The following is a 15,573-nucleotide window of genomic DNA, read 5'->3' as shown; positions in this document are numbered from 1 at the left end:
GTTTGAAAATAAATTCCAGAAGGCAACACACATACTCAAAAACTGTCCTCCAAAAAATGTTTTGCCAGTTTTATTTAGGACTCTACCCTGATGAAAGAGATGGACTTGGATGCTCTGGAATTTGACTAATACCCACAGCTACTGGATGCTGTAACTCTCAAAACTTCAATGGACAAACAGCCTAGAAAGGTATTTATTTCGCTGCGTCAGGTTCTAAATTCATCTTCCAGCTTTCCCATTCAGAAAAACAAACTGCTCTCTGGCACCCTGTGATTCTAATTAGACAGAACTAACATTTCCAAAGACTCTGTCTCCCAGGACCAATGTGACTAAATGTGGATACACAGTGCCGCAGGGATTCTGAGACTTACAGCGCTCCAAGTGGTTTGGAACATGTGCTTTGATATTCAAATTGGAGTTAAGTGGTTTAAAATTAGCTGTAGATATTGTCTGATTTTAAAGCCAGGTAGAAGTGTGTAAATTTAAGTGCCAAAATAATTAAAGAACCCCAAAGATTTTGCTGTCACACTCTATCTCCATTTTATTTACAGAATAAACAGAATTTGAAAACTGTATTGGACTTGGTAGTGCCATTATACCTGGAAAAACACTCAAAAATGTTGTTTAGATTTTTATATCCCACTTGTGATCTATACAAATTGTATTGCAATGAGAGCAGAGAAACAAGATGTTTAATTGTTTTCATTTCTCTACATCTCTCTGAAATTTTCAAAAGCAATTTTCATGCCATTAAAGTCTTTTGAGATGCCCATGCAAATGACCCATGGGGAAGGATTGGATCAGGAGTCTGTAACAGAATCCAGGAGTCCATCCACTGAGGCCTTTACCTTCTCTAATTAAAAATGTATATTATAGCTCAGATTCTATAGCTCAGCACCACTGCCATTGGCACAGAATTGGGGGGAAGAAAAAGTTTTATTAGGGTTCCCATTCTTCTTTCTGCCTGTTGCAGGTCTGGCCAGTTTCCTGAGCCACAATTTCTATGGCTGTACAACTTTTTGCTGGCCATACTTTCTGTGCTTGGGAGCAAAGACCAGAAGCCCATACAGTTAATGTAGCTGAGCAGCTCCTGGTGTGGGAGATCATAGAATCATAGAATGGTTTGGTTTGGAAGGGACCTTGAAAGGTCATCTGGTCCAACCCCCCTGCAATGAGCAGGGACATCTTCAGCTAGATCAGGTTGCTCAGAGCCCCATCCAACCTGACTTTGAATGTTTCCAGGGATGGGGCATCTACCACCTCTCTGGGCAACCTGTTCCAGTGTTTCACCACCCTCATTGTGAAAAATTTCTCTTCTCCAGGCTGAACAACCCCAGCTCTCTCAACCTTTCTTCACAGGAGAGGTGTTCAAGCCCTTTGACCATTTTTGTGGCCCTCCGCTGGACCCACTCCAACAGGTCCATGTCTTCCCTGTGCCGGGGACCCCAGAGCTGGATGCAGTACTCCAGGTGGGGCCTCAACAGAGCAGAGTAGAGGGGCAGAATCACCTCCTTCGACCTGCTGGCCATGCTTCTTTTGATGTAGCCCAGGATGCAGTTGGCCTTCTGGGCTGCATTAAATGTAACAACTTGTCAACACAACAAAGTAAGTACGTTTTTATTGAATTGTAACACATTGTATGGCTTTATAGAGTTTTGCTGCTAACTACTTCTCTGCATTGTCTGTCATTAAGATGAAATATCTGCATTACATGCACTGTGGCTTGGTGTAAAAAAAAAAAAAAAAAGAAGAAAGGAACCCATAAAACATTCATATTCTTGTACCATGGCAAAGGTCAATACAGGGAGTGGTTCCTACTTTCTGGTTCATGACACAAGACTTTTTTTTTTTCTCTTCTAAATCTGATTTAACTAAGGAAAAAAATACTAGAAATAATTTTGAATTGGAATGCTGATTTTGTAGTGAATTTAGTGAAGATACTTAAAAGGGAGAGCTGTCAGTTTGAAGCTGCTGTCATCATGTCTTTGCACAGAGATAGCACAGGGTATCGGTATCTGTCTCTGTCTCTCTTCCTCTTCGATGCTATATTTATCACCCCCCTGGCCATAAAAGGTCTGGACTGGGGCTCTGACATTCCAGTGACTGCAGGCATTATTTTTGTTCTGGACCTTGAAGTCCAGTCCTCACCCCTCGTCCTGACTACCTCTTTCTTTGCTGGCTTCATCCTTGCTGTATTTTTCTGCTATTCATCCACTTGATAGCTATTCCATTTGCTGCCATTCATTTGAGCTCTGGTAAGTGTTCTTTTATGACAGAAGATTTAATGTGTTCAAATATTTTTAATCTGAATCTGTAATGCCGAGTTGATAGTAGCTCCCTTTAGTCTTCTCAGCTCAGCAGTTATTTGAGGGACTCGTGGGCATGAACTGAAGACATCTGAGGGTTCAGCTGTGAAACAAAGCAAAGCAGTGCAAGGGTTCACTTAATATCAACTCAACTATCCTTGCATATTGTCCCAGTACTCTCAAATGAAGCGTGGGTTACTGAGATACAGGAAGAATTTGTCGTGTAGCCTCCTTTGGGCTTAGAGAATGTGTAAATAATCTAAATATTTTCTAGTTGCATGGCATGCCTTGTGGTTTGCAAAGCCATTGACTGAGCTGAAGGAAATGTTATAATTTTTTGTCCTGCTTATAAGTGTTTCCTTTTTTTATGTATTTCTCTGTTTTCACTGATTGGTGGAGTAGATCTTTACAGAATTACTCAGACTGGTAAACAGTGCAAGAAGTAAAGCCAATAAAATCACTTCCTTTAATGTGTAGCCATGACCTATGAACAAGTACAGAACTGTCTGTCTGCTCAGTGGTCATTTTGAAAATTCAGTTCAATAGCTGCTAACATATAGCTCCAAACCCTGCATATTCATCTAACTATGGCCACTAATATTTTTAGGCCAAGCTCTGCAGTTGTGAAATCCTACACAGGTCTTGAGAGGCAGTCTTGCCCTCACACTAAAGGGGGCTGATCAGTGGACACAAACTAAGTAGGTGCACGTAGCATGGATTTTTATAAAACCTAAGAGATGGAAGTCAACCTGATAATCAGACAGTGCTCCAAATAGGAACAAAATCCTTACAAGGTTCAGAGTTTCTTGTCATCTCCAATAGCGTCACACTACTTTGTCTGATCAGACTAGTGTAACTAACCGACCCTGACCTGTGAGCAATGTTTGACGTGTCAGAGGAAATATAAAACACAACTCATAGTGTGACAAAATACCTATAAAAGGAGTTTCCTCTTATATGATGTGAGTAAGAGTTGGCCTTGGATTTGAACCAGGAGAGCTGACTTCATGCTCAGCTCCTGCCTTACTGCCTTAGTTCTTACTCCTATCACAGACTCCTCCTCTTACTCCTGAGGACGGTGAGGTCCGGACCTTTTATGTTTGGAAGAAAAAGGTTGCCTTTGTACATTTTAAATATGCTGACTTTAAGTCCGCTGCTTGTTCTTTTGCTCTGATACGATGTAAATGAAATGCCTCATTTAACTTCTCTGTAATGGGCAACACAGTGCTTTATACTTTTGGATCACCTTCCTTACTTTGAAACCTGGAAGGCTGTGGGAATCCCTGAGCAACAGGACTGAATGGCTGTTAGCATTGTGGCTGTTGTATCCGTGATGAAGCCTGCCAATGCTGCAAATAAAGCTGATGAAGAGGGAGGGAGACAACTGTAGTACTCTACAGAAGGAAAACGGGATGTTCTCACGTTCTTTCCCTTTCAGCATGCAAGACAATACTCATCTGTACGCCTTAACTTTGCTCAGCAGCGATCACAATGGTTTGCAAACCCTAAATCTAGCGCTATGGAGCTGGGAGAGAAAGCAATGAAGAAAAATGGAGAAGAAATCTTCTGAAACTAGGGAAATTAAGAGGAACTATGTACTACTGGAAGCTAACAAAGTGAAATAAATAACAACACAAAATATTGATAGGTATTAGAAACAAGGATACTAGACAAAATAATTGTGTTCTTTAGACTTACATGAAAAAATAGCCAGCAGGAGAAATAACAGAATTAAAAAGGAACATCAGTTTTTGCTATAGAGAACAATGGGCTAACACTCTTTCCCCTTCCTCCCCCTTCTTCAGATAAAAATAAAGTAAATGCATAAACTGGTCTCCTTGAAGTCACAGTTTCACTGTGGTCAGGATATCAGCAATTTCTTTTACATACTTAAAGACTTCTGAGTGACTTTCTTACTTATTGACTTCCTGCAAACAAGGGATCTCTTCTGTTATCATACAAAAAGCAGTTCCCTTGAGAGAGCCCTGAAATACAAGAAAGATGAAACATTGAGGGTTTTTTTCATAATTTGCTTTAATCAGGGTCAGTACTTGAGCAGTTACCAAAGAGAATAGTTTGCAATTTGTTGACTTGCTATCAGAACCAAATACTAAAGAAAAAGCCAAGGAGTGAAATCTAGGAAGCATAAAGACGAGGGAAAAAAATCTTGATTTTCATGAAATCATGATTACACTCCAGCTCTGTAAGCATATTTTAAGTCAAAAGATCAGATCATTGTTCATTAACATGAACAAAACCAGAAGCAGAACAAGTTTCCTATTGTTGTGATTGATATTAAAAAAACAAACCCAAACATCTCTCACCATCATATTTGAATCTTTAAATTCTTCTAATCATTTCCCCACTGTCGCTCATTTCTATTCATAATCATGTACCTTTTTCAGGGACAATCCTAGCCATGTTGTGCGCCTAGTCACCAATGATAAGAAAAAGAAAGGTTATCATAGGGATTAGTAGAAGCAAGCTTGCATGTCAAAGAAGAAGAAGTCAGTTTTAACATTAGCAAAATAAAACAATAATAAAATAAAGACTGAACTCTCAGCTTAAAAAAAAACCGAGGGAAATCCTTTCTGCAGTCAACCCTCATCTCATTTTGAGAGGGGAACTACCTCTCACTTGATCAAATTTCCTACTACGAGCGACTGCAAGACAATCTACTGATGACTGTGCAAAGTAAAACTTAGATGGGGCTATCGTCTGGAGGAGTTTTCTTGACGATGTTGAACATGACATTCTGGGTTTAAAACAAAGGGTCATTTGGACCAAGGGGAATTATATTATTTTATTCAGTGCACATAGACTGTATCCCTGATTAAATTGTCAAAATATGACAAGCCATTTTAAATGGATCTCTGGTATCACATACAAAATAATCAATGTAATGCATGTTTACAGAAAAAGTGACATCCTTCTCAATGTTTTTAATTCACTGTTAAAATAGTAAATGAAATATTAAATTCAATCTGAAAATTGGATTACAAAAATGAATGAAATCTTAATATATTTTTATTTCAGCTTATATAGCCTTGTTGGAATTGCTCATGCCTTTTAAAATAGTTTATTACTTTATTCTCTCTTTTGTAATTTAACAAAAATATTTACACTATCTCTAAAGAAGCTGAGCACATACAATTTCATTAGTTTGCAGTAATGAGTGGAGAAGTTGAGCACCTAAAACTTGAATAGTTTGCAGTAACAGGGAGACCAACTACAAATGAACGGACACAATAGTGCAAGATTTTCTGGTCATGATGAATGACATATGAGTGTCTTGAAACTTAAATACAAACCTCTCTTAAAGTTTAAAACACATCATAAAAAGATAAGCCTAAATTCATTGCATTTGATTTTTGAAGTTCTAAGTTCTGTGTTAGTTTGTATTAAGTTGTGTATTATTTGTATGCTAACTCAGGAGTTTCTTTGACAATAGTCCTTATGTTTGATCTGTTCTTTTTCAGACACTGTCCTGTTTATTTACATTCAGAAACGTGCAGTAAAAAACAAAATTAGAAGACACTCATGATGTCTTTACCTTTCTACCAAAGACACCATGAGCACTATGACCGTGCATACCGCCATAAAGCACTGCAGTCCACTGTAAGCCAGTACCAAAAGGAAACAAAGAGCAAATCTGCTGTCTATGCTCAAGGATCTACAGCTTACGCTAGGGGCTCTGCAGCCTATCGCCATGCATCTGCAGCAGACTTCAGCCTTGACTCTTCAGCAGCATATAGTCATGGCTCTTCAGCCTATGACCTTGAGTCGGCAGCCTACAGCTATGGATCTACAGCCTATGATCACTCTGCTGCACAAAGTAAAAGATCTGCTGCCTACAGTCTTGACTCTGAATCCCTCAGCAAGAGCTCAGCTGCCTACAGCCATGGATCTGAATCCATCAACAAGCTGGCTGCAGCGTACAGGCTGGGGGCTGAAGCCTACAGTCTCGGGTAAGTAAATCCCTCCTTGAAACAATATTCCAAAACAAAAATGTCCAGCCACCTCCCACTGAAATCAATGGCAAATCTCTCCTCCTCTTCCACAGAAATTGTCTCTTGAACTTGGTGTTAATGTTAATTTTTTAGGCTTGGTGTTTTCCTTTGGCTTTGGCAATGGGAAGGACTGTGGTCAGCTTAGTTTGTTGGACTAATTAACGTGTGATGGTTGGATTGGCATAAGAAGAGCACTGGCAATGCTGATGTGGCTGAATGATGACATATTCACGCTCCAAACTGGTTAGGCATGAGCCACTTCTTCCAAGTTGTTCAGCCATATTAGTACAGCTGAATTTAATATGCAGTGTTGAGATGATAGCTTTTGGTTTGAGGCTGGATTTTATCTGGGCAGGTTAGAGCAGTAAAAGAACTTAGAGCTGTTCACACAAGTTTGAGCTGACATGTCCATATATCATTAAACAATTCTTTGGCCTAATGGTTTCACTTTTATGCTGAGTGATTCAAGAAATTGAAATTTTCACACTGTATGTTGAGGCATATTATTTCCAAAGCAGGAATACCCTGAAGTGTTCATCTTGCCCTAGAAGAGAAGCTATGCTTAGCTGCCATGTTTTTTGTTTAATTAAGATAATAAATATTGCTCAAGCAATTACATTAACAGAATATTTCAGATATCGTAGCCTCACATTATTTGTATGTACCTCAGAGATTTACAGAAATTAGGGGAGTATTAAAGTAAGATTAGAGCAGCTGTTAACAACAGAGGAAATGATCAACAAATTATAGCCCAAAACATCTGCTAGCTGTTATATTAATATAAAATTTAGAGTATTATTAGTAGAACTGATTAAGACTTGTCCATCAGGAAATTTAAATTTTGAAAACTGAATATCCTCCAAAGATTGTGGATAAAGATGGAATTTTGGCCAAAACTACTGAGGGAAAGGCTACCTGTACTGCAGTAAACAATGCTTTGTGATTACAGCCTTCCTTTGGCTTTCAGGAAGTTCAGGGTCAAGTCTCTACTTGCCAGGGTCTGTTCAGGAATTTGAACCTCAGGCTGTTAAAGCCAAAATGAATGACTTGACTACTTGACTGTCTTGGGCTGGGTAATATCCAGTCTTTGCTGCTGAAACAATTTCACTTGTGCAAATAATTAACCACTGAGTGGAGCAGCGAGAAGCTCATTTATAATATGCTGATGAAGGGAAGCAAACTGGAGATGCTGAGACTGAGGGTTATGTTTCCAGAGAGAGTTGAGTAGGGGAAGATATCCCAAATTTCTGCAGTGATGCAGCTATGCCTACATGCTGTTGCTGACCCTAACCCAAAGCCTCCTTCTTCTCATAGAAAATGTTCCCATAAGTAATGGGAACATTACTTGAAGTTGCAAAAAATGATTGTAAAAAAACCTGCTTCCAAGTCCCAGTTACAAACACTTCAGCGGCTCGGGTTTGTCAGATGAGTTTCTTCTGAAACCTGTATATTCTCACCAAGAACTCTAACATCAGCAGAGTAATATTAAAGGAAATGGAATTGCTTATTGGGAGAATTTTTAAAACATTTCCAGGTTTCCTGAGGTTTTGTTCAAGACAATAGCTTTTGTTTTATAATAGTATATTTGGTGATACTTCCAAGCTACTCTGTAGTACAAGAGTTGCCAACAGATTGATATACTATCCTGGTAATCAGAGATAAGAATGTCTCAGCTGTAACTTCTTTTTTTCTGTGATCTTGTCCTTGTGTTGGAGGTTTGAGAAACTCAGTACTGCTATGTAAGACTAGGACTCGGGAGATTAGATCCATGAGATTTAAATTGCACAACACAATTAATACATGAGAGAATACAGTTCTGAATGATAATCTCAATATTTAACCTAATTTTATGGTTAATGTGGTCTCTGTGTTGGTATTTATTTGGGTTTTGGAGCCCATTTTGCTGCAATTTGCAAGAGAGAAAGTAGAACAAATAATGCAACTATAAGGTTAAATGTAGTGCCAATTTGAAGTCATTCTTTCCAAGTTTGTACTGTCTTCCCCAGATAGCCCAAAGCACTTCAAAGGATAATGTAGAGACAAAAAGTGTTACTAAAATAAATTGAGCAAATCAAAGACTTTCTCTTTTCATCCATATGAAAGGAATGGTGTAGCAAAAAAAAAAAAAAAAAAAAAGAAAATGCATCTTCAAACTCTTTCAATTTTCAAAAAGTAGAAAGAGCCTTGAATTGAAATGCTGTATCTAAATGACCTACAACAGTGGTGGCTGCTTGAAACCTGAATGGACTCATGAATCCAAATCCAGATAAAATTCTTTGGCTAACAATTGATTGTTGCATATCACTGGATTTTAACATCAAATATATATTTACATATAATGACTATAGTTTTGTGGATAAGCCCCATTAAGCCCAACAGGAAAAGTATACTATTCAATTACTAAGCTTTTATTCAGGTCACTTCTTATTTTTATCTAAAGTAGCTTCTGCTAAACTTTACCACACTTGTAAAATTTGAGTCTCATCCTTTTCTGTAGCCACTGTACAGAAGAGAGTGTTCATAAAGCAACAGTGTTGACATTGAGTTAGTGCTATGTGAGGAATTTATCACATGAAAACAGTGGAGAAGGACTAGGTAACCTGCAAGACCTTGACCTGAACCCAGTTCTCTGCTGTTGAAGCCTCGCATGAGAGGAAAACATGCCCAGAGCATGGACATAGACAGCTTGAAGGAGCTGCAGCTTGCTTTTTCATGAGGACAATAAAGTCTCCATTTGCAAGTGGGCTGTCTCTTCCCCACATTTCAAGTCTTCTTCACACCATGACAGCTTGAAAAAGTAAAAGGAGAGAAATGAAACTGGCAAAACCAAGAGCAAGTACAGAAGCTTGCAGCTTTGCTGGTTACGGTTTGCCAAACCTACAAAACCCTGGGCTCCTAAAAAAAAGTAAGTCTCACCGTGTAAGGATTGCCACTTCACACTTAGCCCTCCCTACCAGCTCGTGGGGCCGTCTCTAGCCGTACACTGCTTCTTTGGCCTCCGCAGAGCGAGGAGGAGCAGGGTGTGCTGCTTCCTCCATGGAGTGGGCAGGGTCTGTACAGGCGGGGGGTGGCAGCTGTCTTCCAAAAGTTGTTGTTGTGGCCACCCATCCTCTTCCCTGTCCCATCCTCAGGGGCTGCAGGCATAGGCAGGCTGGCTCCTGTGGGAGGACCTTCTTCCCACAGCACCGCTCCACCCTCCATGGGCTTCTGGGAAGCTTTGAGTCAGGTCTGCCAAAGTTGCTTATAGCACTACAGGCCTGTCAAACAGGACCTTTACCTCTTTTTTTGGAAGCTCAGTCATTTGCCTTTGTTCAAACTTTCACTGCTTTTCCATGTGTTATTTTCCTGGCCAGCAGCATCGGATAATCCCATTGTGTCACGGACGGGTTATCTGCCACCAAATGGGCCAGAGACACCAGACTTGGTGTGGCTCAGGCATTTGCATATATTTCGCAGGTCAAGCGAAATAGCAAAGAAGACATGGCATAATTCAGGTGAACCAAGCAAACAGAGGAGAGATGCCTTACTAACTTGCAATTAATTAGGCTGCCAGACAGTAAGAGTGAATGCTCTTCTGAGCAATATTACAACCAGGATCGGGATAGGGCTCAGTAAATAATACACTTTAAGAAACATGAGAAGACCATGATCTTGGCACTGCTCATCCTTTGGTTTATTATAGGTAAGAGTTAAGAAGGTGGCTTCCAAACGTCATAGTCAAGTATGGAAATTCTTTTCATGAGATCTGCTATGTGGAAACAATTCCCCTTTAAAAAAATGTGTTGTGGAAGCTGTGTTAGGGAACAGCATGATTATTGCCAGCAATATTGCCTGGGCCTGTGACAAATCTGTCAGCAACTTAAAATGAATTTAGTCACCAGAGAGTACCTCTCATCTTTAGAGGCTGGCTTTAAAGAGCTCTCTTCTGAAAATGCTTTTTTTTTTTTTTCTTTCCTGTAACTGGGTTTGCCAATCCACTCTCTGCTCTTTACGATGAGTAAATTCAAACATTGTGTATTAGGAAAGAAGCAGTTGCTAGAAAGAGAGCCTGGAAAATGTCTCTTGGCTAATGGAGTTCCTCCGGCAGATACAGCTGGTACAGCCATTTTGTATACCAAATGCATCCCTTTCTGCTGTCAGAATAAAGTGAGAGAGTGATATAACAAAAGCATGCTAAGGACAAGATACATGATTTTCTAGAGGTGTAAAAGAGCTTACAGATGCCTTTTCATGCCAGGGTGGAATAACTAAGGAATAGGATGTTGTCGTCCACTCCTAGAACACATTTCTACATCCACTGGGCACAGACTCTCTTTGTGCAGGGTGGGAAACCTGTCCCTTCAGGCACAGAAACAAGGGCAGTGCCAACATATCGAAGTATATTTCTATCTGAGAATAACACATCAAAACAAAACCTTTGTTTGTGAGTTTCAGAGGCCCTGCACAGTGGTGTTGTCTTTAGTTCCTCTGTTGGGCTACAGGGAAAAGCTAATAGTGTCTGTCTACTTTTTACATCTCTACAGGGCAATGCCTGTGCCTTTAGCATTTACAGTCACCGAACTCCCAATTCAGTGACTCTACTGAGAAACTAGGAAAAGCTAGCATTGATATTTTAACATGCTGAAAACCATCAAGAAATGAGGACAGTAGACTTGGGTCACCAACCTTGATAAGGCGGTACAGATAGTATCTGACCTGGAAAAAAACATACATACGCTAGCTGGACATATCAAATGAGGCTGAAAGCTGTTAAAAGGTCATGGTACTGTTCCTCCCTGTGAAACTAGAGAGCACTGATACCCTGCTCTTTCTCCTCTGGGGAGATTCTGTTCCACATATCAGGTAAAAGGTTGGAACATTTTAAAATAAAGGGCAAGGCTTTAGAATCTGGTTCAAGAAAGCAGAGTCCTCCTCTGGGCTACCTAAATAATGGTTGTAGGCAGGGTTTGGTTTTTGTGTTGCACAGGAAGAAATAGCAATAACAAAAAAGGAAAACTGGGAAATAAACCTCATGATAGAAATAGTAATCAATTTGTTTTTCCATGCAAAGAGCTCCATTTGAATATGCATTTCTACTAGCCTCCATATAGCTCTGCCTGAACAGAAGCAAACGATAAGAGGATTTGGAAAGGAGAAACATTTTTTGCTGCTTCAAATTTATTCATCTCAGCTCTTGGTTTATGCAGTGCAATTCTAAAAGAGATTTTGGAGTGACTCTGGATACCTCTCTGAAAACACCAGCTGGATGCTTTGATGTGGTCATGAAGCAATTAGAAATTTAGGAACAGCTGTGAGAGAAAGTGAAAATAAAACAGAAAGCATATTGTGTCAGCATGTTAATCCAAGGTATGCTTGTAGCTGAAATACTAAGTGCAGTTCTGATCATCTCATCTCAAAAAGTACAGTGTAAAACTAGAAAAGGGTCAGATATCAGCAAGGAGGGTAGTGGGAGTCATGGAATACCTTCTGTTGGGAGAAGGTAAGACACTGGGGCTCTTACCTTGGGAAGGAGGCAAACATGGGCATGTAACGTTAATGTATAAAATAGTGAAAGATGTGCAGAGAGTGAACAAGGAATGATTTTTCACACAGAGCAGCATGTAAGCACAAAAGAGATTATAAAGTGGCAGATTAAAACAGGTTCAAAAGACAGTGCCATTTTCATATATAAATAAATTGTAAGCTCACTGCTACAGCCCGGATGCTGTAGCATCCTCTGGCTCAGGGTGGCCTTTGCTTGAAACAAAAAGTATTTATCAAGGGAGGTATTTCTCTACATAAACTTTCTTTTTACCTGCTCTTGACCGTTGCTGGAACAGGAAACTGGTCTAAAAGCACCACTGACATTATTCAATTAAACACTTCTCACTGAGGTCTTGCTTAGTCCAGGTCAATTTTCTGGAAGAGCAAATGACTGAAGTAAATTGGTTGGAGTGTTATGTTAGCAATCTGAGAATAGCAGACAATTACAGGATCCACATGAATCCATTATTCAGCTCACAGTTATCATCTGCGGTTTTGATAGCTGAGCGCTCCCTCTTTTGTACCACCACAAAGTACTGGGACCCAACCCTTGCTCTTAGAAGACAGCACAACTCTTACTGCAGCTGCCCCTTCCAGAGAAAGAAGAAGAGAGGAAAAGGCATCTAGAAAGGTGCTTTTCTGGTCCTGAGCACAGACACACAAGGGCCAACCAAAGGATGCAATAACATGAAGGATCCAGGAGCAGTAATCCAGAAAATAATCAGGTGGCTGCAGCGAAAGGTGCCTCAATCAAGGGCCATGTGGTTTAGAAAACTCAGAAGAGAGTGGGAATCAGCATATATATAGCAATTTATTCTTTCCTTTTCAAATAATTTTAGAGTGTTATAAGTGAAAGATAGGTGAAAAAAAAGCCACGTAGGAAAGACATCAACAAAAGGCCTAGCAGAGAGTGATGGGAACGGCTATGTACGCTCCCCATTAATTCCCTACATAAGCGTGTAATCTGGACCATAACTGAAAACTAAACTGACAGGACGGCCAAATTCTCCTTTAGGAACAGAAAGCTAGTCTGGATTTAAAAGTGCTGAAAACGCCTGAGCTGAAATTTTCACCACGTTTTATCTACTTTTATGAAAACAGAAACTTCTTCACATTTAAACTGCAGTGCAAATGATACTGTGATCCTTCTCAATCTAGAAACAACCAGGAATCAAGTGACCTCCTAAAGGGTTCAACCTAAAGCCCCTAGGAAATCTGATGGCAGTCAGAGTCAAAATTCCAGATTTGTCCCATTTTAAAATAGGACAGGAATAGAAGTCACCTGCTAAGTAAAGAACTGCAGCTCCTTACAGATTATAGTTCAGTTATGAAAAATAATGAAAATCCTTTGCCTTTGATGTTTCTCACCACTTATTTGATAATGAGTTCTCCCAATGCATTTGTGCTTGGCGATAGTGATTGTACCACATCGTTGCCCACCCCAGGAGTGAGGCCATTGCATACCTTGTTGCACTCTGTCTCTTGCTTTTTATTTTACTCTGCCTGGACTGTTCCCACGTGTTTTCTGCTTGGATTTCTGTCCCTAAAGCTGGATCCGCCTCCCTTGGACTCCCTCCCTGGCTGCCTTGGGCAGTGCCTGGCATCAGACCCTGGAGCAGACAGCATCTCTCTCCCGTAGACTTGGTCTGTGCCTTGGCTGATTCAGTGGTGCTGGACATGGTAAACCCTTGGCCCCAGTCCTGCGGTGTGTGCCACAGCTCCTCTGGCTGTGCTTTTGTTTGCATGGAAACCAGGATACAGGGGGAGGAGGAAGGAAGGAAGGACAACTGGTACACAGTTGCTTTTATGCCCTGTGTACCGAGCATTTCTCAGCAGTGGTGCTGTAGGCTTGGTGATGGTGGCTATAAAGTGGGCACCCAGAGAGCACAGAGCAGAGGGCTGCCTCACTACGATGCCGGGTGAGCCAAATACAGTTGAGTCTGATGAGTTGGGGACTAAGGAGAAAGGAAGGGAAACTCTTACTGATGGTGCTGTGAGTGGCAGGGCAAAGAGATGAGGGCTGGAAAGCAGATGTGGGAGGGGACGTGAAATTCAGGCAAGGAACTAGATGGAGAAGGAGAAGAGATGACAGTAAGAAAGCCATTAAGAGAGCTAGAGAACAGGAGTGATTTAACAGGCACTGGGTAAGGAGAGAACTCAGTCTGAACAAAGGGATGGGCACAAAGAAACAAAGGAAGGAAAGATGGGAGAGTGAAACTGGACCTGTGTGATCTCACACAGACAGTCTCACATGGATAGATTATTGACACATATTTTGGAAATTAAGCACTCTTCCTGGTATGACTTGTGTTGGTGGCATGGCTGGAGCTTGGTACTTTTGCAGGGCTGCAGCCTAAGGAAAACATTAGCCCAAGTATGTATTTGTAATCTTACATTATATATGTGTAACACCCTCAGGGGCCCAGTGTTATCATGAGTTTTGATTATACGTGTACAGCATGCTGCGTAGAGACACCAGCATAAGCTGCCCAGGGTATGGGAAGCGGGTTAGCCATGTTAGTGGTACATGTCTGGGCTAACGAGCCTTGCTGAGAAACCACGTGCCTTAATTCTGCTCTTTTGTCTGTGCACATAAGCAGTAAGCTTATGCTGTGTAGACAAATCTCCAGACCAGAAGCAGACTCACGTATGATGTCCCTTGGTGATGTTGAGACAGAGATGAATAGACACTTTGGGGATTTATAAAAGACTGACAGCTAATTAGGATATTCCATAGATCTGGAAGTTAGAGATGTGTTGCATTGGGGAAGGAGGACGGAGGTATTTGGAGCTTTGTTAACACAATTTGTAACCATGTTAAAAAGGAACCCAAAATGACTGCCTCAAATATGCTTCACACTCTTCAGAATCCCTCCCAGGCTGGTGTGGAGGGGAAGCCTTCCCTTTGGTTTGCTCTTCTCTCTTTCCACTCATTCTCCATTTATCTGTGCTATGTTAAATGGTGTTACTTCACTCAGCTTTCTGCTTCCAATGGATTGGGGTGGAATGGGAGAGCAGCAGGAATGGCAACACTGGTTACTGAGCAATATGCTGCCCTACAATTTCTGTAGAGAGACTTAACTGCGTTATTACTTTAAATATATTTGCATACCAACATGTCGGTTAGGGACCAGACGATTTCAGGACTGTAAATTTTGGAAAAATAGATGTTATGAGTTCAGATACAATCTTCAGAATCACTCAGTGGTCTCAGTGACTTCAGGATCTACCAAAACTGGGTATATAAACTCTCCAAGTCCCAAACAAAGAAGCTATTAAATGTGCATTGCTATCAGGTGTATCATTTATTCTCTCTATTTAGATTTAATATCAAGGGGCATCAGTGTTGTATTTGTAATGATGAGTTTGTCAAAAGTTCATTTAGTTATGTGATGAAGCCATGGCTATTAAAAATGATATTTACTTGCTTATCAAACAAGAAAGCAAAAACATTTAGTACTTTAATCTTATTTTGGAGTGTTTCTTAACAGGTTTTTTTTTCTGATTTTAACAATATTATTTTTATTTTAGACTGAAAGATTCCAATTTAATGATTGAAGATCAATCCTATAAGATGAGTCCCAAAGCAAAGAGAGCAAAACAGACTTTGGTATCTGAGGACAAAGAGAACGAAGCCATAGACTACTCAATGCCCATATTCACAGGACGGTATGTTCATTTTCCTTTTGTTTGGTACCTTATTTCTGACATTTTATTAACAAATTATAAAATAA

General features: G+C 40.3%; 1 protein-coding gene across 2 annotated transcripts in view; it reads left to right on the top strand.

Moving 5' to 3' along the window:
- Positions 1-2,115: 2,115 nt before the first annotated feature.
- Positions 2,116-15,573, top strand: part of MYOM1 (myomesin 1) — an 80,226-nt gene continuing 66,768 nt past the window's right edge. For both annotated transcript variants that reach the window (XM_009468557.2, XM_087755634.1), the window contains exons 1-3: positions 2,116-2,255; positions 5,786-6,274; positions 15,371-15,508. In XM_009468557.2, coding sequence (XP_009466832.2) covers positions 5,847-6,274; positions 15,371-15,508 — 566 coding nt within the window. In that variant the 5' untranslated portion in view covers positions 2,116-2,255; positions 5,786-5,846. The remainder of the gene's footprint in view (positions 2,256-5,785; positions 6,275-15,370; positions 15,509-15,573) is intronic.

Source organism: Nipponia nippon, unplaced genomic scaffold, assembly GCF_047370975.1.
Source record: "Nipponia nippon isolate SJK-2023a ecotype South Korea unplaced genomic scaffold, ASM4737097v1 scaffold_1, whole genome shotgun sequence".
Taxonomy (NCBI): Eukaryota; Metazoa; Chordata; class Aves; order Pelecaniformes; family Threskiornithidae; genus Nipponia; species Nipponia nippon.
The sequence above is the reverse complement of the archived record's forward strand: the minus strand, read 5'-3'. Positions and strand labels throughout refer to the sequence as shown.